At 39.3% G+C, this 25,731-nt stretch overlaps 2 protein-coding genes across 9 annotated transcripts in view; one reads left to right on the top strand and one right to left on the bottom strand.

Annotated features, from left to right (window-relative positions):
* Positions 1-1,299: 1,299 nt before the first annotated feature.
* Positions 1,300-8,685, bottom strand: nthl1 (nth-like DNA glycosylase 1). Of its 3 annotated transcripts, none has more exons than XM_063476704.1 (7): positions 8,630-8,685; positions 6,705-7,038; positions 4,274-4,530; positions 4,033-4,203; positions 3,735-3,894; positions 2,469-2,574; positions 1,300-1,773 (listed from the first exon to the last, which is right to left on the bottom strand). In XM_063476704.1, the coding sequence occupies exons 2-7, from the start codon at positions 6,964-6,966 to the stop codon at positions 1,470-1,472; spliced, it is 1,260 nt and encodes a 419-aa protein (XP_063332774.1). In that variant the 5' UTR covers positions 6,967-7,038; positions 8,630-8,685; the 3' UTR covers positions 1,300-1,469. The 3 variants fall into 3 exon arrangements, with proteins under 3 accessions (XP_063332774.1, XP_063332776.1, XP_063332775.1); XM_063476706.1 differs by lacking the exon at positions 8,630-8,685 and adding an exon at positions 8,080-8,177; XM_063476705.1 differs by lacking the exon at positions 8,630-8,685 and adding an exon at positions 7,899-8,008.
* tsc2 (TSC complex subunit 2) overlaps positions 6,720-25,731 on the top strand; it is a 33,843-nt gene continuing 14,831 nt past the window's right edge. For 2 of the 6 annotated variants that reach the window (XM_063476703.1, XM_063476702.1), the window contains exons 1-25: positions 8,280-8,409; positions 10,825-11,010; positions 11,118-11,204; positions 11,300-11,410; positions 11,504-11,651; positions 12,287-12,404; positions 12,566-12,614; positions 13,516-13,641; positions 13,782-13,855; positions 13,957-14,083; positions 15,754-15,897; positions 16,139-16,276; positions 16,390-16,493; positions 16,641-16,722; positions 17,027-17,182; positions 17,271-17,390; positions 18,662-18,784; positions 18,864-18,970; positions 19,065-19,230; positions 19,609-19,731; positions 19,826-19,960; positions 21,209-21,398; positions 21,491-21,584; positions 21,667-21,769; positions 22,804-22,898. In XM_063476703.1, coding sequence (XP_063332773.1) covers positions 10,876-11,010; positions 11,118-11,204; positions 11,300-11,410; positions 11,504-11,651; positions 12,287-12,404; positions 12,566-12,614; positions 13,516-13,641; positions 13,782-13,855; positions 13,957-14,083; positions 15,754-15,897; positions 16,139-16,276; positions 16,390-16,493; positions 16,641-16,722; positions 17,027-17,182; positions 17,271-17,390; positions 18,662-18,784; positions 18,864-18,970; positions 19,065-19,230; positions 19,609-19,731; positions 19,826-19,960; positions 21,209-21,398; positions 21,491-21,584; positions 21,667-21,769; positions 22,804-22,898 — 2,855 coding nt within the window. In that variant the 5' untranslated portion in view covers positions 8,280-8,409; positions 10,825-10,875. Of the gene's footprint in view, positions 6,812-8,278; positions 8,410-10,824; positions 11,011-11,117; positions 11,205-11,299; positions 11,411-11,503; positions 11,652-12,286; positions 12,405-12,565; positions 12,615-13,515; positions 13,642-13,781; positions 13,856-13,929; positions 14,084-15,753; positions 15,898-16,138; positions 16,277-16,389; positions 16,494-16,640; positions 16,723-17,026; positions 17,183-17,270; positions 17,391-18,661; positions 18,785-18,863; positions 18,971-19,064; positions 19,231-19,608; positions 19,732-19,825; positions 19,961-21,208; positions 21,399-21,490; positions 21,585-21,666; positions 21,770-22,803; positions 22,899-25,731 lie in introns of those variants that run through there. The other 4 variants (XM_063476699.1, XM_063476700.1, XM_063476698.1 and 1 more) reach the window with 4 other exon arrangements.

Genomic DNA, 25,731 nt, shown 5'->3' with positions numbered 1-25,731 from the left:
TCTGGGTGCTCTGGTTAGGTCATCTATGAGCAGTCTGGTAGTGCAGTGATTAATACTGTTACTTTACAGCAAAATGGTCCTGTGCTCAAATCCATAAGGGACTTTTTTATTTTTTTATTTGGTTTCTCAGAAAAATGTTGCATATAAGAGTTTCACTTCCTGCTTAAATAAAGTTTAGCCTATATAGTTAGAAATAAAGCTTTCATAGGACTCTCCGCATTCATGTGAAAAACAAAGTACACCCCATGCTTCAATAGTGTGTAGATCTGCCTTTAGAAAGAATAACATGAAGGAAGTGTTTTCTGTATAAATGTATCGGTTTCTTTCTTCTTCTTGTGGAGAAATTATGGCGCACTCTCTCTTTACAACATTCCTGCAATTCATTGAGGTTTCTGGGCATCCTAGCATTTCAATTAGGCTTCAAAGTTTGGACGTTGACAGGGCAATTACAACATCTTCTTTTGTTTTTCAGCCATTCATAGATTTGCTGCTTTGCTTGGTACCATTGTCCTGTTGCATGACCCAATTTGGGTCAAGCTTTAGCTGTTGGACAGATGTCCTCACATTAGACTCTGGAACAGCCCACTTTGATATACAGATATGTTTATACTCAACTCACTGACTGACAAGTGCCCAGGTCCTGTGGCTGCAAAAGCAGCTCAGATCACCTTCTCTCCACCACTATGCTGTTATTTGGTTTTCTACAAAAGTGTACATTATGGCCAAATATTTCCACTTGGGTCTCATCTGTCCAAAGGACATTGTTCCAAAAGTCTTTAGGTTCTTTATGTTGCAACATACCTAAGCCACACTGCCACATTTATAGAGTGACAAGGCTAAAGCACACCTGAATGTGCCTGATTAGCCATATGTTAAAACATCTTGTGTATTTAATTAGTAACACCTGGCTCCTACTTATCCCCTCAAACAGAAGCTTACTTTCTAACAAGATTGTAAATGCCAGTTTATTTTATTTTCTGTGCAGGATAAATTGAGTACGAATTTTCAGGTATTTGCTTAGGTTTCTTAGTCGTAATTTATATCCTGTTCATATTAGACTCAAAATGTGACAGTTTTAAAAACAATTTATACTGTATGCTAACTATAAATCCTGTACATACTAGGTACAATATTTTTAAGTACAGTTTATAGCATTTTAATTAATATTAAAATGCTATAAACTGCACGCCTAAGAAAATTTAGTTTATGACACCACACAAATAAAACTACATAATTTTTTGTATTTTATTTTCTTCTTCTTAGACAAAACTTTACACAAAATATTAGTAACATGTTTTTTATTTGGTAAAAAAAAAGAGAAAAGTATTAAAAATATTTACCCTTTAAAGGTGCTGTTATAGTGTCAAATATATACTTATATACATGTTTTTAAATCTATCTGTATAAATAAACACATAATATGTCTTCTTGTGCTCACTGTCTGCTGAAATCACAAACATGGGTAAAATTTAAACATTAACCTTGGTTTTTAGCCTTCTCTTTGTGGTGTGGGAAACAGATGTGGGTAGTAACTCCTTATTTATCATCTCATCTTTAAGAGCTGCTTCCTGTTTAGGTTCAGTTTTTATTGTTGAAGAGGAGGTTGGACTTGGAGACCGTGGTGATCCCGATTTAGGTCTCTTTGCTGGGGAGTTCTTGTGGGCAGATGGACAGCTGTGCTGGTTCAGACACACAGAGCAGAGAGGGTTGACGGGCAGACAAACCTGCTGTCCAAAACCCACAAGCAGCCAGTTGAGCTCACTCCACAGCTCCCTGCAACAGAGAAACATCACCTGATGACTTTACAGAAGTACTGCACTTTGAAACATATTTTTGTAGTAAATTAAATGATATCACTGCACTCTAAGAAAAACACACTGGTGCTGGTGTTAATATCACCATATCAATACATTTTTATAAAAGTGTCAAATTTCATGGATTGAAAATGGGTCACCGTGACATCTACTGCTCTCTGGCCTGAGGATCTCTTTACTTTATAAGTGACTGCTCTCACATTTGCTAATTAAAGCTGCTGTTTTTTTTTATTAAAAGAAGATAAAGTAGCTTTTAATCAAGAAATGCTGTCAAATTCTAATTAAATGAAAAAATATAATTTCCTGTTTATTATTTGTTGGGAGTAGGTCTCTCACAATATCAGATGTATAATCTATGACCAAAGAAGTGTAGTATTATCATTTCTGGTATATCGTGACATCAGAAGAATATAGTGAGATCTGCCTGTTGTTGAGCACTGATTATTATTTTGCATTCTAAAAATAAATTCCCAGATTTCCACATTTTGATTTTCATTGCTTCCCACTGTCAGTCAAACGTTAAAGAGTCAACATTAACCACTGGCAGCGCTGATGTATGGTACGTATCTAAATCAATCCTGGACATCTTTATAGGTTTGTTGATCACAAGTTAATCAGGTTTCGCGGATCAGCAGTGAGTTGTCATGCTGTTACCTGGGTAACCACTCCTCAAGGGCCTTGCGTGTTTCCTCCGGGTTTTTGGTCGCCTTCCTGAGCCAGCCCAGCCTATTAGATATACGATGCACATGTGTGTCCACACCTAGACAAAAATGATCAATACAAATGAAAGCCTAGTCTCATCACAAAACTTCTAAGTTGCCAGTTTATTCGGTGCACCTGAATAAATCTAATGCAATCAAACAGAAGAACCCTGCAACACGTCGTAACTACACGATGAATGTAAGGCTCATTTTTTTAAAGCTGTGTGATACCAAAGGATGTAATTTCTGAAGTTTCTCAAATGTACTGCATACATGATTTTACAAACCAATGATTTCTCAATGCTGCAGAAACGTCAAATATGACGACACATCAAAACCACTGATGTGTAATCACTTGTTAATACAGGTAAAAATAAGGGAATTAGTAGACTGGTCAATCAAGAGAAATTATTATGACTATACATCATACAACATATATGTGTAATCTTACAAGGTAATTTATTGAGACAAACCAGCAAACACAACCTGCACTTTGTGCGCTTCCTTCTTTTATGCAACTCAAACTGTCCACAATTAAGTTTTAAGATGGCTGGTCAGACAAAATGCTAAACATTTTACTATAATACCATAAATTAAAATTATGAATTCATCCTGTAAGTGTCTCAGAGACCAAACAAAGGTGGTTATATTCTATGTTTCTGTTATAAATTAACATGTATCTGGCTTCAAAATGTGAAGTAGTCCCCAAAATCAGATAGACAGGCTGGATTAAAAAAACAAAGATAAAATCCCACGCGGCCCAAACCATCTTAAATCTAATCAAAATACAACAGAAATTGATATATTTCCTGGAAACCTGTATTTTAAAAGACACAACACAGGTTGTTGGTTATAAATTGTTAATGCTACCCAGTCATATGCAAAGTGTTAATGTGTGGCCAAAGTGTGACCCACCTGCCCCAACTTTCAAGAGCAGTAAATTTAGGTGAGAGTAACATCACAAACTAACCGCCTCCTATTACCATTTTTAAGTAAGATTTTATGAATAAATACATTTATACAACTATGTAACTGTACATAGTTGTCAGTAATTTGAAACTGAATTTGTCTTATTACTGTGACTCAGCTGCACTACCTTTGCGGCCCACCAGGGGGCTTCAGCCTACACTTTAGGAATCACTGATCTAGAATTTTGCTTAATCAGTTTCTGGGAGGTTAGCCAATTGTGTCTGCATGTTTAACAGATGGAAGTCCCTACCAATGCCAGACACCTGGTCCCAGGCGATGTCCATAGCCAGGTGAGCCATTTTGGGTCCAACTCCCGGCAGACGGACCAGCCCCTCAACACTGCTTGGGATATCCCCTCCAAACTCCTTTTGCAACATGGCTGAAGTCAGCTTCAGATACTTCACCTTATTCTAAAGAAGAACAGGTGAGAGAAATCAAGAGGACACAACAAAGAACACAGCTGAGAAACCAGGTTCATCTAATATTTAACTTTTATTTACTGAAATTTGATTAAACATGCTAACAGCTATGGACACCATCTGTTTTACCCTCCAGAAGCCGACAGGAAAGATGAGTTTTCCCAGTTTTTCATCATCTGTAGCGAGTATGTTTTCTACAGTGCAGCCATGTGCTCTGAGCTTCTGCATAGCTGCTGCTGTCACCTGGTCCTTTGTCTGACTGGACAGCATGAGTGACACCAGCACCTGGAAACGTCTCACCTGCAGATGGAACAGAGGAATTAACAGGTTCTATTTAAGGGGACTTTTAAAATATCCAACCCACACCTACATGCGCAGGAGCCTCCATGTCATAGCATTTCTCTGCTCCCATGTTATCTACAGGCGCATCACGGCCGCTCCTCATCTCATGAATGAATCCTAACTGTTTCCTCCAGTCGGCAGGTTCCCAGTGCTCAGTTTTCATGGGAGAAACACGTTCATCCTTCTCGTATTCCACCTTTAACTGTCTCCTCCTGCGGCTGTGTGGATACTCCGGTAAAGCTTCGGTTTTTGGTTGCACCGGTGCCTCGTGGAGGAGTTCACGACCTAAACAAGAGGAAGCGTGGCACCACAGTAAGCACCATAGCTAAAAATTAAAACACAAATGATATCTAATATAATCTAATTAATCAAATACTAGTTTTGATGTAAAAAAAAAAAAAAAAAAAAAAAAATCAGTATAAGATATTTCTCCAACCAGTTCAACATCTAAAGATGCTGAATGTTGGAATAATTTCACCATCTTGGTTTAAAAAAACAAACAAAAAACTCCTATAATCTTTGCACACTGTCTTTTTATCATTATTTTATAGAAGCAAAACATTTTCAGTCCCATTCACCTTAATTGGGTCAATGTTCATATCATGAGTCATATGGTTGCAATGAAAAATTATTTACAAAGTTAAAATCAAGTTGTATTTAATACATTTTGAAACTTAACAATTAGGAACAAATGTTTATTAGGAAAAAAGTTTATTTAGGCCATAAATCAAGATAGAAGTAAAGCGGCTCTCTCACAGACTTTTATATAACCAGACTCTTTTTTTTTTTTTTTTGCAGTTAGGAGTCACCCCCTGCTGGTCATCACAAAGAATGCAGGTTCTCTAATAACTAATCAGACGAGCAGATTAGCTTCATGTTTTTGTATAAACTCATTAAGACTGTCTAAAAACCCTTTAAAGAAAGAGACTTGAAATACTGAGCCCACTGTGTCTATGTCCAGTGCTGATTTGTAAAATTTACACTTATTTCTGCACAAGAAAAACTCTGTCTTTTTTTAATGAATCACAGAGTTAACAGATCTCAAGCTCAGAGTAAGAGACTTCCAGAATCTTGGGGCCAATGTTGCAAACACAATCTCCTTTAGTTCACATGCTTATATGATCCACAGCCAGCAGGGCCTGATCACATGACCTCAGGGACCTGATGAACACTGGTGCTCAACTATGCAGAGCTCTAAAAGTCAAAACCAGAATCTTAAAGTGGAACGATTTTCGCAGACAGCCAGTGCAACTGAATTAGTAACGATGTGATAGTTGAGTATTTAGTAGCCTTAGTCAGAAGCCTTGGGGTGGAGTTCTGAACTACCAACAGATGTGAGTAATAAACAACAATGAATTCTAATTCTAATTCAATAATTAACTAAAAAAAAAATCAGACCTGATGAAATAAAGGCATGAACAACAATTTCCAATTCGGAATACAAAAACAAAAACGTGTCTGCACAAAAAAGTACATTTTTTGAATTTCATCTTGTGGAAACAAATCTTCTCGAACAGAGTTATTTGTTTCAGCCTTCAAAGAGGTGCAACAAAGAGGCTCAAAATGTTCATATAGTAGGGCAAATGAAAAAAAGAGAGATGCTTCAGAGCAGGAGTGCCAAACATAAGGTCCTTGGGCCAAAATTGGCCCAGCAAACACTACAATCCAGCCCACTGGTTCGCTGTTGATGGCTGTACTTTTTTTTGTTACACTGTATGCACAGTAATAAATAAAAAAAATGATAAAAATAGGACATTTCCTGTGAAATAACCATATGTTTCCACTTTATTATGATTAAGGGTAGTCTGGGCAATGAGCTACCAAAGTGTAGTGTTGAAATTACTCTTCTTTTTCTATAAATGCATAGTTAAATATTTTTACACTGACAGAAAGGGTATTTTTTACTGCTCTGGCCCATTTAAGATCAAAGTGGGTTGTGTGTGGCCCAAGATGTAAAATGAGACTGACATCCTTGCTGTAGAGCGACCTTTGTTAGTGTAAACAGGGTTTTGTGCATGATAAACTGAACTCCCTGTTTATTAGCACAGACTCAGTCGCAAGTACAAAATCTGTCTCTTGAGTGTAAAGGTCAGTTTTGTCTTATGGATGCACAAAACCTTATATCCTGCACGTTCATAATTCTATTTCACCTGTTTCACCTATTTCTATTTCACATTCACAGAACAAAAGAAACAACATCTTTCACTCTGTGCCCTGTAGTGCTCATTGATGACTCCTGCACACTGGGCGAGAAAGGTGACGACAAAGCCTGGTTTTCACCTGCCAGTCGCTTTTTTAAGATGTAAAGGTGTAACTGTAGAATTGGTAAGCAAAGCAAATCAACCTGCTCCAGAATATGCGCAAGCGCAATAGCCTTCTGCCACCAAAACCAGCTCAAGTTAATTAATTTGTATGCACGTGTACCAACGTACGTGGTCAGTTTGTGTGGTTAGCGTTACCGGCTGATAAAGGAGTAGACGAAGCTCTTAGCTCTGACACGCTCTTCTCCTCCACCTCCACCTTCACTGGCACAGCGCAGACCGGGTCCTCGTTCCTCCGTCTGTTGGTGAGTTTGGTCCTGAGAGAGGCTGCAGGTGTGCAGCCAGCAGTTTGACTCGCACTCCGAGTCATAACAGACCTGTTCTCCATGAAGTAAGGAGAAGTCATTATAACACCTCGGAGTACATAACAGACCCGCGAGCTGCAGCGGACGTGAAGCATTGAACTGTTGCTGAAGTTAGTTTCTCATTCGTAGTTTTTGGGTCGCGGGTGGAGCTGACGAGCTGAATTCGCCTGCAAGAGGAAGAATGACATAAACACAAAGACTCGATTTTATTTTGCTTAAAAAAAAAAAAAAAAATCTTCCGCTCTGTTAATAAAACAATATTGTTTTGATATATAAGATTACACGTCCTGGTGGAAGTGCCAATTTACTTTTAAAATCTAAAAAACAATAAACAAAAACCTGCACGATACTCAATTACGACTGAAAACGGGTCAGGGTGATATTATTAGTTTAACTGTAGACGTACTGAAACACCCCCCCAATATAACTGTCTTATAAATAGAAGTCGACAATGATGTCGTAAGAGAGTCACTAAATAATTACATTTTATTCAGGACTGCATAATAATAATAATAATAATAACAATAATAATAATGATAACTTACAAAATCTGCTCATTTCCAAATCCATGTTTTTATTCTTAGACCATACTAAGCTTTATGTGGCTTTAGATGAGTGACAAATGAAACATAATCCTTATTTATCTTATACTGGGCCTTGATAATCTTCCTTTACTCTCTTTTAAGCCAACCTTCCTCTGATTGGCTGCCCCTCACAAACAGAAGGTTTGAACAGCTGGATGGACTGAAAGAGAGTGTTTAGAGCAGTGCCTTTGACCCAAAGGTACCACTTTACCATCAGTGTGAAGCCGATCCTGTCATGGTGTCTACATTTTGATAAGTTTGAGAACCGATTATCACAGTAGGTAGGGTTAATGGAAGCTGCTAGTTGTATTTGCCAAATATTGGAGAATTTCTTGTGGTAGTCCAACTTCTGTCCTAGAAACATAGCCAGGTTCTTTTTTGTGTTTTGTTTTGTTTTTGTCCAGGGTTTCTATAGAGCCCAAAAATAAAAATATTTGTATTACCTTGTCCATAAGCGCCACTCACAGGACCCCTGGCCACATTGCAGCTTGTAGCTTCAAAAAGGAACCAACTTCACTAACAGCAGCACGGTAAGCTAGCTGCTAGCTTAACAGCTAAAACCGTCTTACTTTATGCTAAATTTTGACGGCTAAACACTTTTATATAGTCTATAGGAAACTTTACCTGCGCTTTACTTCTTTGTAGATGTTATGCTTTCCCGTCTGTGCCACAACACAAAAACTCATACTGCTAACAAACGGATTAGCATACTTCGTATTTAGTCTGCCCTTAAAAAATACATTTCCCGCGAGGCAGTGCGGCAAACGTGTTTTTGTAGGAAGTCCCACTGTCAGAGCATTAGTGTGTCATCCGGTTGAGGAGTAGGGGTGCTGGGAGCGAGCCTTCGGCTGCAAAGACAGAGTTATATCAATGCACAGAAGCGGACGGCTCGGCTGGCTGCAATCTGACGAAGCAGCGACTGAATGAAACCAAAACCGACTCAACTTCACTGAGGTGAGATGAGAGGGGGAGACGGTGGCCGGAGGTAGGAGGGGCAGGCGCTGTTGTTTTATGCTACTAGACCTTCAGTGCCACAACAGAGAAATGCTAGCTTATAACAACCACTGTGAACCGAAGCTGAGAGGGTTTAGCAACGCCACACTACGTTTGTGCTGATATGAAGTGTTTAGGTTGACTTGTGTCCGCAGATATATCAACTCTGGTTCGAGCCTACCTTGCACCGTTGCTGTTGTTGTTGTTGTTGCTGTTGTTGCTGTTGCTGCTGCTGCTGCTGCTGCTGCTGCTGCTGCTGCTGCTGCTGCTGCTGCTGCTGCTGCTGCTGCTGCTGGTGCTGGACTGAAACAGACCAGCCGTTGTCCGTCTGCTCACCTCCCCTCCCCTCTATCTCTGTCAAGTCCACATGACAGCAAATTCTTTAAACGTGCCCCACGGGTTTACATATTTACAGGCTGCAGTGTCAAACTTTACTCCTGCTTAAACAGTGGCTTGTAGTGCTGTGTGGACCCACCTGTAATGTCATAAACTTGTTGCTCAAGTTTATTTTGCTGCTGTATGGTCTAAGCTCACATGCACAGTACGATAATATGCAACCCTTTAAAGAAATATAAAACACACTTCATTACAGACATGGACAAGGACAAACTGGAGTCATTTAGCAATCTCTTATAATCTCTCCACCTGTTAAGCACAGACTTCATATAAGCTAAAAATAAGTCTTTTTGGCCTTTTGACCTCACGTGTGTTTAACCTTATGCTAACAGGTGAAAATCTGCTGTTTAACCCATGTGTTAACCTTCATTTTACTTTCCAAGATGGACTTTTTCACTTGAAATATGACCTGACTTAATACACCTCATTATCTCTGGTCTGAACAGTTTCCAGAGCCCAGCTCCAGCTTAGACAACATAACAATATGCTGACAGGATACTGTTGGTAATCTACTGGTTATGAAGTTATGGCCCAGTGCTGATTTTTAAAATAACTATTTGTTATATGTATTTTTGGTGTTACCATTTTTGTGGCGAGGAAGCAAAAAGAAGTTATTAATAGGGAATAACTGAAATGTTTAAGCTTATTTTTTAGGTCTTCATCAGAGGACTGTAGAACAGTTAGCCGGCACAAAGTTGATAGGACAGATGGACAGTGCCATGTGTAAATCTGTACTAATTCTCAATGTATATACAGTCACATGAAAGGGTTATCACACGACTCTACAGACTCATGTGAGTAGTAAGTATACATAATTTTTCAGTAGCTAGTAAAACCACTCTTAAAGTCCTTCTACAGCATTTCAACTGGGCTGAGGTCTGGACTTGCAGCACTTTAATTCTTTTCTTTTTCAGCCATTTTTTGTTTGGTAGATTTACAGGTGTATTTGGGCTCATTGTCTTTTTGCATGACCCAATTTGGGCCAAGCTTCTGCTGTCAGTTAGATGGCCTCAAGATTGCCTCTAGAATACTTTGAGCCATGAACTTCTCTGTACACCAAAGAGTGACAGGTGTCCAGGTCTCATAGCTGCAAAACAAGCCCAAATCATCAGCTGTCCACCACTGTGCTGACAGGTGGTGTTAAGTACTAATATGCTATGTTTGTTTTGTTTGTTTTTTTTCCAACATGTGCATGGGTGTACATTATGGCCAAACAGCTCCACTTTGGTCTCATCTGTTCAAGAAATGCTATGATTTGTACTGATGCTACGTTGCAAAGCTAAACTGTGCTGCCATGTTCTTTTTAGAGAGAAGAGGCTTACTTTTCTACCAGCTATCCACCTCTCATGAACTTTAGCATTTGACATACTTACTGAGGCTTATAGAGTCTGAGATATGGCTTTTGGGTTTCTTTGGTTTCTCTGAGTGTTACATGATCTAACCTTGGGATGAATATGCTGGGAAGATGGTGGCGTTGTGTTAAAACAGACCTGAATGTGCCAGATTAGCAAATTGCCCAAACTACTTTTATAGAGGTGCTTACCCATTAATCAATACATATGATTACCAGCACCTGGCTGCTGATTGCCCTCTTAATTGCTGTAGGAGCAGTAATGGTGTACTTAAGTTTGCACAGGATTGCAATAATGCTTTTTTTTTTTTTTTTTTGTCCCACGCATATTGTCTACTCCAACTGTAATTTCTCATATTTTCAAATACCTGGCAATACATTAAATCCATTGAAGCAAGGTTTACACATTTCCATAATAATATTAGTTGGGGGGGCGGCATTTATGTTATCAGCAGTGAATTTAAGCGCCTTGAGGCGACTGTTGTTGTGATTTGGCGCTATATAAATAAAATTGAATTGAATTGAATGACATATGAATCCACATTTAGAATCCACAGGAAATGATTAACTAATAAGCTTAAAGGGGGGAAAAAAAGGTGTGACTCGCTTTGTGTCTGGTTCTGTGACAGGCAGCTGCCAGTCCCTCGCCTGTGTTGTGCATCACCCTTCCAGGCTGGGCCATGAATAAACAACCAAGCAAGGAGAGTCTCAAGGACAAGGTGAAGGGGATCTTTGGGCTCGGTACACAGCGTCCTCCGAACAAACAGAGCGACACTAAACCCTCTGAGTTTATCATTACGGCTGACATCATCAAGGTCTGCAGAAGCGACTGATTGTCTGTGCATGTTCACTGAATGTCTCTTGTTCCTTTCCCAGCACATCTTCCACTATTTGACGTATTTTTTGCTTTGGTGTGTTTCAGGAGCTCCACCCAGATTGCGGTCTGAGCAACCGTGTTCGCACTATGAACCACATCTGTGAGCTTGCCAAAATGAAAAAGTTTGAGGAGGTGAGTCTGCTGGCTGCGGTCCATTTTTGTTGTTGTTTGGTGAACAGTACGCAGTCTTCTTTATTTGTTAAAATCTGAGTGTATATGTTGTTCAGCATGCAGTGGAGGCTGTATGGAAAAATGTGGAAGACATGCTGACTCCAGAGCAGCCACCAGAGGCCAGACATGCTGTCCTGCAGCTGCTCAGGGCCATTATACAGGGGCAGGTATAAACACACAACATACACGCAGACAAATGCAAAAAGCTTCTGTATGTTTTTTGTTTTTTTTAAAAAGTCTTGCCCACTGTTTGTGTGAAGGGTGAGCGACTCGGCCCTCTAAGAGCCTACTTTTTCAAGGTAATCAGAGACTACCAACCGTGCAATGAAGACCTTTCTGACAGACTGGAGGTGTTTAAGGCTTTAACAGAGAATGGAAAGGATATCACATACCTGGAAGAGGACATAGGTAAAACAAGACTAATCCTCTTTCTTTATCAGTTGCAATATTTGTGTTTGGATTGTGCATTTAAAAAAACAAACAAACAGGAAAATAAATATAAGAAATTCTGAAAAGAGCATAACTTCAGCTTTGAAGTAACCACTATTAATCGCTGATAAATTGCTGGCTGTGTCACACCTCAGCTGATTAGGTTCAACTCGTGTTCACTGTTCCCTTTTTGTGCATTGACTCTGTTGATATTATGTAATACAACAGTTTGCTTTCTTTTTTAATCACTTGTTTTTCATTTCGGGCACAATGATGACAGTGGGTTTTTTTTTTTAATTCTAATAAGTAGCTCTTTTTTTTCCCGCACACAATACCCTGAACTGTTTCTTTCAGGATTTTTTTTTTCCAGAAGGTGGTAGGGAAACCTTCCACAGGACAAATACCCACATCCAAGATAGTTTGACCCCAGTATTATCTGAGAAATGTGACATCATATATTCAGCCTTATTTGAGCTACTTTTTTAGTAGTATTTTTAACTGTTGTGTTCATAGAAATACTGTGAATAGTTTTATTTGCCATAGTGTATTAACCTGCATTAATACTTTTCACATGCATTGTTTTTCTTTCTATGTTATTTGCTTTCCTCTCTCAGCACGCTTTGTCCTCCTGTGGATGGATATAGGCCTTACATCTGACTTTCTCCATGTTCTTGTTAATCTGGTGAAATTCAATAGCTGCTACTTGGACCAAAATGTTTCCATCATGGTCCAGTGAGTCAGAGAAATCCACACACACACACACACACACACACACACACACACACACACACACACACACACACACACACACACACACACACAATGATTCTCTCTTACTCAGCAATTGTTCTCAGTGTCTCTTTTTCCTACTCGTTCTTCTGTGCTCTCTGCAGGAAAATTTGCCTGCTGTGCAACAGAACGACGTCTTCGACTGATATTGAGGTTGGTATTTCAATTTACTTTACAGTTAAAGGCTTTTACACACTGGATGGTGAAAATTCGAGCAAACATTTTGCATGTTAAAAATATTTTTGGGACTTTTTTTTTCCCAGTTGCAAATAAACACATCTGACCGCTTAAACCACTGCATTTGGCAAGATGGACACTTGTAGCATGGAAATGGTGAAAGAGTACTGTTTTACCTAAGAGACACAGTTAGATGCTACTCAAGATCAATTTGCTCCTGAAATTATTTCTCTGCCTCCTCAGACGTGTTTCCAAGTGTGTCAACAAAGCTCAAACTGCCCCACTGACATCCTGATATATGTAGAAAAGTGGTCGTGATACTGTTTTAATCTCTGGAGCAAAACATTCAAATTTCCCTGCTGCTGCTCAGTTTCTTCTTTTTCTGGTTTAGAAACATTAGGATCAACATTGATGCTAATTTCACTTTATTTATTTTTTCATCAGTTTTTTTTTTTTTTTTTTGCAGTTTTTTTTTGCAGTTTTTTTCACAAAAAACACAAAAACTTTGCAACAGTTTTTTTTTTTCCGCAGCACCCTCAGTGTGTAATGGCCTTTGTACGGCATGCTTATGATTCCTCTTCAAAAGAAGGTGCGGTTTTTGTTTAGCAAATACATAACATGCCCTTCACGAACCTGCAGGTTTAAGAAAAATTGAATTATTGAATAACTGTCCAGTGTCCATATATTTATATGTGAAAACTCTGTACTCCAAAGCTAGGGATGGTTTTAATCTGATGTATTAAAGTAAATGTTTTTGAGTGAATCACAATTATTAGCTTCAGTTAGACAAACCCTACCATATTTTTTGATTTGTGAACCTCAGACTGTTTTGTAGCACTGGTGGTCACCAGTATTTCCAACCTTTGTATTTTTCCAGGTGGCTCTGCAAGTGCTCGATGCAGTTGTGTGTTACAACTGCCTGCCCTCCGACTCTTTAACCGTCTTCATAATCACACTCTGCCGTACGGTCAACGTCAAAGAGTTTTGCGAGTCCTGTTGGAAGGTGAGGGAAGAACACACCTGCATATATACAATTCTGCCTCTTGTTTGAAGTCTTTGATTTGAAGGGACATAATTCATAACTGTGTCCTCCTCTGTGTCGTTTGTTGTCCCTACACTTTGTTTTGCTCTCTGGTTCTTCAGTTAATGAGAAAGGTTTTGGGGACTCACCTCGGCCATAGTGCAATTTACACCATGTGTCGCATTATGGAGGAAAGGTATCATTGATTAAATATACAATGTTTCTGACTTTGTGTGAATGAGCATATATAACTTTGGAGGTATGGTGCAGTTCTTCTTTGATCTGTCCCTCCACCAGGGTGTATATGGAGGATGCGCCGTTGTTAAGAGGAGCAGTTTTCTTTGTTGGAATGGCGCTTTGGGGCGCACACAGACTGCCAGCACTCAAAAATACACCGACGCTTGTTCTGCCATCTTTCTACAAGGTAACTCACATAAATATACATGCAGTTTTGCAATGAGATTATAATACTGAGGGTCAAGTCCACATCTCATAATCAAAAATTTAACTGATAGGATTTTATGGTGGTAAACCTCTCTTGCACACTGGAGTTCTTAATGTTTCATAAGGACTTATTATACTTTTACTTATTTTCTGCTCCCCTGGTCTTAAATCTGTGCAGTGTCATTCAGAGCAAATTTCCTTAAAAAGGATGGGAATTTATAAGAATTTAGTCATTATGATTCTATTATCGATATCATTTATCAGTTCACTTCTCTTATCGATGCTCATTGGGTTCTCACTGGGCCCACTTTGAGAGTCACCACCATTGCTGTGCAGCGTATCAAAGACATTACATTCATGCAAATTAATTGCATGCTGTGAGTCAAATGCATGCTCATGTTGGAGGTATTTCCCATTTTTGTTGTGATCAAGGTTGGATCATTACTAAAAAGAAATATATTTCACAGAACACTTTTTTGTAATGCAGTATGGTACTTAATTACTCCAAAGAGAAGGCAATTCATTATACTCCTATATTACTTTCATGTTACTCTGTAAAATAGCTGAAACACACTCTCATAATTACTATTTAACTATATAAACCTGAGGCTTCAGCCCCATACACCAACACAAATCCCTTTCCTAATAAGGACTCACATTTGATCTTTCTCTTACTAATTAGGTATCTAACTTGGTGTTAGCATGCTGTTTGGCTAGCTTAGTGTTAGCATGCTGCGGTCTCTGTAGATGCTTGCAATGAGCCAAAATTGTGCTACCAGCGTAATACAGCAGTTTCTGTCTTGGATGCAGTTTCCACTTTACTATCATGCCCTCGTCATTTTGTGCAATAAAACTAATGTTCATATCCATGCTGTAGACTGTGCCACCATCTTCCACCTCCGACCCGGAAACAAATTTGCTGATTGTAGTGCAAGTGGAACCGATAAGCAGGCTCGATAAGCAAGCAGACTAACAGTTCCAGGGAACTGGACTACTCGGAACTTGTTGTGTACAAGAACTTGTTCTCGATTCCCATCTCTAGTCGTTGTTGTGGTCATTTCAAGCACAGGGCTCTGTCTGTGAGCACAGCAACCCCACTCACATGGTGTTCAAATGTTTTTGATTGCAAGGAGAAGCCAGTAAGTAGAAAATTGGCTTAAAGAAGTGGTTTTAAATTCAGGACAATATTCCACTTTGTGGCTTTATTATTGTTAACAATTCATTAAAAAAATGAAAGAATTATGAAACTTTTTTGTGCTTCTGGATTGAATGAGGCCTAAAATTGCTTGTTTTAGACAGCGGATGAAAGAGGAGCTGCAAAAAGGTCCATTGTAAGATAAATGAGGATTATTTTGACACAAAGATGCTCTAATATAGAATAGCTTTGCTTTGCATCAAAAATATGGAGCTGGAAATCTGCACAATAGGGTGAAAAGAACAGACTGTCTGACTTCCAAACCCGTGGCATAGATTTTCACTTTTGTGTTCAAAGTCATACAGATATTTTCTTTCACGCAGGATGTAGTCAAACTGTAAGTTGTTGCCATGTGTTTAGATCAAACCTGAGGTTGAAAAATTATATGGGGGTAAAATGACTGCACTTGATATGATGACTGTGCTGAATAAGTGACTTTTATTTCTGTCCCTCAGGCCATGTCATGTGCCAATGAGGTGGTCTCCTATGAAATTGTTCTTTCAATAACAAGACTCATCAAAAAGTACGGTAAAGAGCTACAGGTGGTCACATGGGACATCCTACTCAGCATCATAGAGCGACTGTTACAACAGATTCAGGTACTTGAATATATTGTTCACTTGTGATTGACCATGCTTCATAGTGTAGTTGTTAACACCTTTGTTAGGTAAGGTGTTTTTGTTTGATTCCAGCTGGAGACCCAAATCCCATTTGGGATTGTTTTAGGAAGGAGATCTGCCAAATTAAATATGCGGAGCTGTAGTTTTTAATTTTTATAAAATACATAATAAAAAGTAATGGTTCTAGCTTGACCAAGTGGTGTGCCTCTTGTTTTCACAGACAATAGGCAGTGCGGAACTAAAGGCCATTGTTTATGAACTGTTGACCACCGTGGAAGAGCTTTATGAACAAAATGGTTACCACGGCTCCACTGAGAAGTTTTTCAGCCTGGTGGAGAAATGTGCTGATAAAAGACCAGTTAGTGCTTTGAATATCTTCTGTCCTCCTCCAACTTTTGTTGTAATTTAGATCTCTTACACTGCACTGCTTTTTTTCTTTTCTTTCCCTAATCTGAATCTTATCTTTTGCAGGATGCATCAGTGCTGACACTTATCTCCTACAGGGCTCAGTCTATCCAGCCTGCTAAAGAAGGCTGGATTCAGAGCCTTCACCGGCTCATGGAGAAATTTTTCAGGTAGGACACACACACTCAAACACATATATATGTCAGGGAGGTTATAGTATTATCCTTGTGATGTTCGATCTCGTTCTTGTTCCATCTCTGAAGTATCTTAATCTCCGCTGTCCCTTTCTGTTATCTCACCCTTTCGCTCTGTGAAAGGAACGAGACTCGCAGTGTGATAAGAATCAAAGTGCTTCATATCCTGTCCTTCGTTCTCAGTACCAACCGGCAGCTCTATGAGGTCTGTGCTCTCTCATACACGCTCACATCAGAATCCTGTGTAATTCCAGTCCGCTGTCCAGACTGAAAAGCTTCTGGTGCATTTCTCTTGCCATAGTTCCAGTTTTTACTGAAGAAGATATTTCGATAGTTGCAAGCACCACTCAGATGCTGACATACTTCTGAGCCTCCCAAAATTTATTTACATGCAATTTATTTTTGAAACGGAGCTTGTATAAATGTTTAACACATTTGTACAAGCTCCGTTTCAAAAAATCATACCTTTCCTTTTTGTGTTCTTTGCTTATTTTCTATTTTTTCTCCAGGATGAGTTGATTGAAATGGTGGTGATTCCCCAGCTCAATGGGATTGCTGAAGACCGGGATTTGGCAGTTAGAAAACAGGCTACTCAGCTATTAGTGGACCTCGCTGAGGGCTGCAACACGCACCACTTCACCAGCCTGCTGGACATCATTGAACGGGTACAAAAAGAGTACATGCAGTCACACAAAACCGCCCCATTTCTGTCACAATGTCATTACTTCTCTCCATTTTATAATTATTTTTTAGGTGTCTAGCCGCTCTCTGGTGTGTTCAGGGCCCCTAGAGGTTCCTGAGAGAGACCCCACAGCAGAGTCTCCTATGGAGGACGTCAGGACTGCTATTCTGGGCCTGCTTGAAATCCTGCAGGTACATAAAAATAGTAGATGTGAAGAGTTGTGGGTGAGTTAAAATAGAATATTAAGACATAGTTTCTTCCACAGTGACTTATCACAATGTAGGGCATCAAATGACATCAATCAATGGAGAAATCCCCCTCCCCCCAGAACAGTTCAATACACATTAAAATGGACTAAAATTGGCTTTGTTGACTGCTGTCAGACTGCAAATGTCATTTTATTTGACGATATTTTACCATTAAGGGGTCAAAGATCTCTTCATGGCACAAAAGGCTGAGAATATAACAAGAAAAAAAAATGTAATTCACAAACAAACAATTGGACAATTAATTTGTCCAAACCAAATTAACCAGACCCAAAAGCAGTTTTTTGTTATGTTGCCTCACTGCATCTTTGCATTGCTGTCATGCTGCAGTTACTGTACTCTGACCTGGTTATCTGACACATACCTATCAGAACACTGACTGCCCTCTCCGGCCTAAAAATGTATTAAAGGAAAACTTTTTTCCCCCAACTAGTGCTAGCTGCTGCTTACGTAACTTAAAAAAAATCCCCTTAATGAAATGAGTCAGCAGCTAAAACTTTTAGTGATGGAATGACTAAACTAATGCTTAATGTTGCAAGCTTAACAGACCTGCCTGCCAGCTTCTCAGGTGTCATCCAATTTTATTAATATAAATCGAATGTAAATTGATGTATATACCTGGACAGATAAACATGATTTATCTACGGACTAATACAAATGTTTTATTTTCTTAAACAAAGTTGATTTACAATAAAAATTGATCCTTGGAACAATGTGTGAAGTTTATAAAATCTTCAACATAATCGCTCAGACTCAAGACTTGCTTCTAGAATGAAGCAAGTGTTGCATCATGTTAACGCTGCCCGGCAGTTATTAATCCCATAATTAAGCTCTAATCATTAAACTGTTGATGACGATAGATTTCAGCCTTCTTGGTGACCACTCTGCAAATTCTGTAATTATGTTGTGTCTGTAATTACTGTTTTATAATGTTGTAATGTTGTAATTTTTGCCAGTGTGGTGTCATGTGCTTGCATTTCATGATACTTAGCCAACTGTTAGGTACATGCTAAGGTTCAGGAGATGCAAAAAAAAAAAAAAAAAAGTAAAATACAGTGTGTATAGTGTGTTAAATTGATATGAAATGCTGCCTTTCATTAAGCTAGCAAAACTAAGATTATCAAGGTTTATAAAATAAACTAAACATTTTTTATATTTTACCTGGTGATAACATGTTATCCGTTTTATTCTCACAGAGCAAACTTTACAGTCTGCCAGCCAGCCATGCGAGTCGTGTTTATGAGTTGCTTATCAGCCACCTGCAGCTTCATTACAAGAATAAGTACTGTTCAACTATCGCCTCCACTATTAGACTACAGGTAGGTGATCTGTCACTACTCAAATGTTTTTACCTCTTATTACATCATGTCTTTGTTGACTCCTCCTTTTTTTTCTCAGGTGTTTGACTTCTTCCTCATGATGCGTGCAGACTCTCTTCACCGTCTTGGGGTCCCAAACAAAGATGGTGTCATGAGATTCAGCCCTTATTGCTACTGTGATATAGGGTGAGAACACAAACATTTCCTTTACTAAAGGTATTAAGCTTACTGACAGCTCTCTAACATTGTGTCACTTGTTTTTGTTCTTGTTGTTTTTCAGGGAACCAGAGAAACGTGTTGGTGAAAAGAAGCCAGCAGGTTCAACCTCTCCTCCTGCTGGCAGCCCTGCTCCTCCTGCTGCTCCTCCCACTTCAGCAGCCTCAACACGCTCAGCCTACCTTCCCTATTCGCCTGCCTTCAGTGTCCTCCTGCAGTGCCTCAAGATGGTACACACAATAATTATTGTATCAAACAGCATTGCACAGTGCATATATACGTTCTGTGGTTAAACAGTTGGCCTCATGCCTAGTTTTGTATCTTTATTCTTAGACTCAACTAGAGTTGCTATACATTTTAAGTTCAGAGTAATCCTTACATATCTTACACTGGGGCTAGATGCACCCCCTTGGTTTTTCTGGAACAAGCCCATTTAGCTCCTCTTTTTAAGCCAGGTTTATTTTCTGATTGGCAGACAGTATTAAATTCAAATCAGAATTAAATCATGGGCATTGCAGCTGTTAGAATGCAGAAGCAGTGACAGGTAACTGCAGTGACTTCCCTTTTATCTGTAAAGGTTTCGGATATGATTTATATCTCTCTTACAGGAGACGGATTGGAAGGTGCTGAAGCTGGTTCTTGACAAGCTGCCATGGATGCTGCAGTACAAAGTGTTGCTGCTCACATCACCATGCAACTTAGATCAGCTGTGTTCTACACTCTGCTGCATGGTAGCCTGACTTTATGCACATAAATACAGATCCATACACTGGATATTATGTTGTGAGTGAATTCAATCGTTATTGATCTCTTCTGCATGTGTAGGTGACAGATCGTCTCATCTCAGAGCGATTGAAAAAGACTCCAGAGGGGTTTTCTCGCACAGATGTTCAGCTGGCAGTGATTCCCGTTCTTACAGCAATTACCTCCTACCACAACTACTTGGAGCAGTCAAGACAGGTACAAAAACTAGTCTGCAGAAATCAAACACCTTCTGTGCTATTTCTCACAGGATTCTATGAGAAGTTTTATGCTAGCATCTACAAAACAACTTTAGGCTATGTTGAGAAAAGTAGGTTGGAACCAGGTTGCTTGTCTTCACATGCAGCAAACAACAGGATGTACTCTGCTTTAGATAGAAATAACATGGTTTTGTTGAGAGTACTGGAAGAGGCAGGACATGAAACCCACTTTCTTGCTGTGAATGATCAGATTAGCTTAATCATATACCAGACACTTTGCATTACAGAACTGGCAAATTAAATGTGCAGCCTGACTATGTTGTACATTTGCATTCTATTACTATTATTACTCATATTTAAACACAATTCACGCACGTACACAATATGGACAAAGTCTCCCTGGTGTGTACGTGGAGTCCATGGAGTGTTAGTGACACCCATTCAACTGCTTGCGAATGTAAATGTCTAATCAGCCACTCACATGGCAGCAACTCAATGCGCTTAGGCTTGTAGTCCTGGTCAAGATGACAGCTGAAATTCAAAATGAGCATCACAGTGGGGAAGACAGTCGATTTAAATGTCTCTGAACATGGTGTTGTTGCTAGTGCTGATCAACAGAGAATGGTCCAAATAAGAAGTCAGAGAAAAATGGTGAGACTGCTTTGATAGGAAGGCAACAGTAACTTAAATATCAGTTCTTACATCCATGTTTTACAAAGCATGTTGAAACTTGAAACAGCCGTCTACAGCAACAGATGTCAATACTTAGCTAATAACAGGAAACTGAACCTACAATTCGCACAGGTTCATCAAGATCGGACAACAGAAGACTGACAAATGTCACCTGGTCTGATGAGTCTTGATTTTTGCTGACACATTTGAATGGTAGGGTGAGACTTTTGCATAAAGAACATGAAAGCATGGATCCATCCTGTACTCTGTCAATGGTGTCAGATGGGGTTCTCAGTTACTGGACCTCAATCCAATAAAGCACTTTTGGTGGTGGTGGTAGAACAGTGATGGATGTGCAGGCAACGAATCTGCAGCATTTCTGTCATTTTGTCATGTTAACAACCAAAATCTTTCCAGCACCTTGTTGAATATATGCCACACATTAAAGCAGTTCTGAATGTGAAGTAGAGTCCAACCCAGTACCACCCTCAAGGTGTACCAAATGTAGTGACTGGTGAGTGTATATGGAAACATACAAGTGGAATTACATTCATCCTTTCATTGATCCATGCAGAGAGAACTGGTTCAGTGCCTCGAGACTGGGCTCATTTACCGCTGTGCCAAGCAGTGTGTGGTGGCCCTTACAATGTGCACGGTGGAGATGCCTGATATCATGATCAAGCTTCTTCCTGCTCTTATCGTCAAGCTCACTCACATCTCTGCTACTGTTGCCATGGCATCTCCTATGCTCGAGTTTCTCTCCAGTGAGTACTTTTCTCTTTTCCTGTATTCTTTTACATTGTTGAAGGCCAAAGTCTTAATTTCTTAGACTGTTTTTTTTGACTGTGTTTCACAGCCCTCGTGCGCCTTCCCCATCTGTATGCCAACTTTGTAGCTGAGCAGTATGTCAGCGTGTTTGCCATCTCACTACCTTACACTAACCCCTCAAAGTAAGTCCTAGCACATGTGACATTTTGTAGTCCCTGATGCAGAGACTCACTCTGATCTGAGTATTTCTTCAAATCCCATCAGGTTCAACCAGTACATTGTGTCCCTGGCCCACCATGTGATTGCCATGTGGTTCATACGCTGCAGACTACCCTTCCGCAAGGACTTTGTTCAATATATCACAAAGGTACACCACAGTGAATGACAAAAAAGAGCCTTCAAACCTAAAGCTGAATTTACTGTTACAGACCTGCCCATACACATGAACAATATAAGGAAAAGAAATAATGCAGTACTAAGAGAGAGTACAGATGCGTAGCTCCTACACTGAAATCAATGTTGCTGAAAAGGACCTTGTCCTTGCTCACACATTTATAAAAGAAAGTGTCTTCCTTTCAGAGACTTTTAACGATAGTTTTAATTAAAAGGCAACAACTTTTACAAACTCTTATGCAATCTGAAACAAGGCTCTCTGGACTTCCTTCAGTTCTTGAGAATAACTTGTTGTCCAGTAATTATCAGATAACACGTTTGTTTGATTGCTTTCTTGTCAGTAGTGGGCTTGGAATGTTTTCACCTCCCTCATTTCCACTTGTTTTTTATGCTTAGCATAAAAACTCAGATGAGAAAATGTTAAAGTGACCCTGGTGTATTTTCTCCAGAAAGAGATGGAAAACAACAGAGATATAACCCTCAGATTAGAACAGACCAGCTCTTTGTGTTTATGCTGAGCTAACAGCTTCAGACTGCAGCTTTATATTGGACAGAGAATTGAACTCTTGACAAAAAGGCAAATTAGCATATTTCTGAAACATTCTTTTAAATTGTCCTTGGATATTTCCACTGGATTTGTCAGTTCTACTTATTAATTTATGCTTTTTATTCATTGCATTCTGATAGTGTTGAATTGCATTGCACATAGTTGTTCCCTTCTCTTTTGCAAAAAGTTGAGGTCTCAGCTTCTTAATGCACTTGGATTTATTTGCTCTGGCAATGGTGGCTTAAGTAACTGCACAACACACTTTTAACCTCAAATGTCTGCAGAGAGATGTTTCATTGAACTTTTGTACTGTTCAGGAGAAACATGTCCAGTTAGGTGCATCTGGATGTTTGTGAAGTTTGAGAAACTTGTAGTAGAGGGGGCACAACTGGTAATCATCTGTAAATCTGGATCGCCATTTTTGTTTTGCATATCTGGTTCATATCTTTGTGTTCCTTCAGGGTTTGCGTTCCAACGCCCTTCTGCCATTCGATGACAGTCACGAGCAGAGTCCGTTTCGTGCCCGAAGCACCAGCCTCAATGAGAGACCCAAGAGGTAAACTGTACTTTCACTGTCAGTCGCCAGCAGTAATGTACAAACCAGCAGCACCGCACGCTGCCCACGTGGCTGCTGTTGTGGTAAAGGGTTGGGGGTAGCCAAGGTAACAGGGGACTCAGCATGATTCGTACTGTGGCGTGATGGTTGCAGTGACACCTCTCAGGTTGCCATGGTGATCATTAGTTCATTTTATCTGTTTATGCTTTTTTATTTTTTAAAATGTGTTCTTATACCACCACTTATTTTTATTTTGTATTTTTCCAAGAGTCACCTCATTTGACATACAGAGGGTGGACAAAATGGCATAAACACCTGTATAATGTTATGCCTTTATTTAGTTTATATTTGTTGTGGATTATTATATATCATTATTCGGGTGTTTGTGTACTGCTTTCACCACCTGTATCTCACAAAAGTACATCCCTAGTAATAGCATGAGTAAGAGGTACAGGGTGTCCCTCCCCCTGTCACAATGTGCCGTCTGACTGCTGTTTGTGACCACAGAACATGTACACAAAGAGAAATACACACCATCTTTCACACAGAGGGATAAAGAAGCTTTTCTCAGCAAGGTGCCATTCTCATTCGTACAAAGTGTGAATGTTTGGTTGTCCACACCTGGATTAGTTAAACAGTGTACATTTAAAAACATGTACAAAGTAACTTTTTAAAACACTCTAGACTGTAACACAGAGAGAAGGGTACTTAACAGGGGTATATTTGCATTAATTAATAATATTGCTTTAAATTGTGCCACCGCATACGCTATGCTGTAGTACCCACCAAGAAATGTAACTACAAAGACACAGATTGTTGTCATTCGGCTTGTAAAGTGTTTTACCATGTAAAGATGGTAAACCATTAACAAAATGCATTAGGCTGTGATAGTTTTTACTTTGCTCACTATGCTAATGTAATAGCCAGTATTCTGTCAATGTAGGCATAAGTTATTTTTTCTTATTTCCAAAGCTGTCATAATCCCCAAGTCAGTTGCTACTAAAATGTTCTCTTTCCCGAGTTTCCTTAAAAGTAACTTTTGTTCAGTAATTATCGCCAAGTCCAAACTAATCAGCTCAGTTTCGCTTGTGAGGGTAGAGCAATTCAGATCACACATGCACACAAGTACAAGTGCAACTGCTGTGTAGATTCTGCAAGGAGTCATCGCAGAACTGAAGCTCAAACTTGACTACTCTGTGTCTTAACTACACTTTGTCTGCAGCTCTCCTTTGTGAGAAAGTTAGAAGTGATAGGTCTATTATTTTGTTTGGTATGAGTGCTGTAGCTTGCTGTTTTCTCACACGCTGAACAAAGCAGGAGGAGAGAGTGTGGAGGCAGTAGCAGGAGAGCAAGACATTTGCAGGCGAGACAATTCTGTCTATAGATGTTTTTCTAAGTGCAATAAATAAATATGCTGTTAGAAAGCTATGAAAGGTTGCTAAGGCGGCATCAGAGGGAGAGACTGAAGTGTGATTGCACACTCTGATTTATTAAAAAAAAAAAAAAAAATTTGAAATGTGCACTTCAAAAATCAAAATCCAGCTCAAATAGTGAATATCCAACTAGGTAAATATTCAGGCACACCAGTGGTTGTCTCTTTGAGTCAGCAACTAAAATTGCGTATTACAAAATTGTAATTATTTAATCTTTTTCTGATTAATCAGGTGTTTGATTGTGGACGACGTCTTAACAAAATAGAGACACCAATGTTGTCATTTTAATACACAAAAAAATACATGTACTTGGTGTAGAAATCCCAGTTAAACCAGAATTTACCCAGTGAATTTCAGAGACACTATAATATTCATCTTCCTCTTTTCCTAATGTGATCTCTACTTTTACGCTCACGTTTATTGTGGCATTTTTATTAATTTTCCATCTTTTCTTAGATTTGGGTTAACAAATTGTTTTACATTTTTATGAAGCCCTTCCAGTATTTTTAACTTGGTAATTAAAAAACAAAACAAAATAAAACAGCAAATCCCTGTTGCAGCTCTCCACAGTAATCCAAAATGCTTCTGCTAACATTAATTCTTCCATAATGGTTTCAGTTTTCCATATTCTGGTATCACAGTTCTTGTGCTGCTCATTGCCCATAATGAGGTTGGAGTTCCTCAGCTCAGTTTCCACCAGGATGATGGTCAGAATGTCAAGTTTAAATTTATTAATTTAATTCTTAAAATGTTCTTGGCAAACGTTCCACTGTGTCTAAACAATTACCCTTGCATACATAAAAAATGCATACATTATTTGGTGATGATACTAAACTAGTATTGTCTGAGGCTGCTGTGCTTCAACCCTCTGGTTTCATCCAGCTTTATGTTTCAGTTGTGTTTTAACTTCTATCATAAAGCCTGTGCTGAGTTCATCCCTACGGTTATACTTCTGTACTAGTCCTTGGCTTCTCTACAAACCTGCTGTGTGAAGTAATGTTTATTTTGTTGCTCTCCTGAATACTTTCTGTGTATTTTCTTTTCTGAATAGCAGACGCTGTTTTCCCCTCTGCTGTAGCTTCTCTGTTTTCTGTTTAGTTGGCGTGTATCCTTTTATTTTTTTTAACCCTCTTTTTTTCTTTCTCCACTCTCCTGTAATCTGATTCATAATGTTCACTGCTGTTAATTTTCACCATGTTTTGTTTTTCCTTTATTTGACCCTTCCCCCTCTCCACTGCCCCCTGTGTTTGGTGTGGTTGTGGTTTTGGGGGTGGTTGTGTCATCCTGGATCCTTTCTACATTGCTCCTGATCCCTCCCTCCTCATGTGACGCTGCCCTTTGACCTTTGTGGCCCTCTCCTTTGTACCCTGCCCCTTTCCATGTGTGGCGTGCGCTCCTGA

Source organism: Pelmatolapia mariae, linkage group LG6 (genome assembly GCF_036321145.2).
Source record: "Pelmatolapia mariae isolate MD_Pm_ZW linkage group LG6, Pm_UMD_F_2, whole genome shotgun sequence".
Taxonomy (NCBI): domain Eukaryota; kingdom Metazoa; phylum Chordata; class Actinopteri; order Cichliformes; family Cichlidae; genus Pelmatolapia; species Pelmatolapia mariae.
Note: the sequence above shows the minus strand (reverse complement) of the source record. Positions and strands in the feature narration are given on the sequence as shown.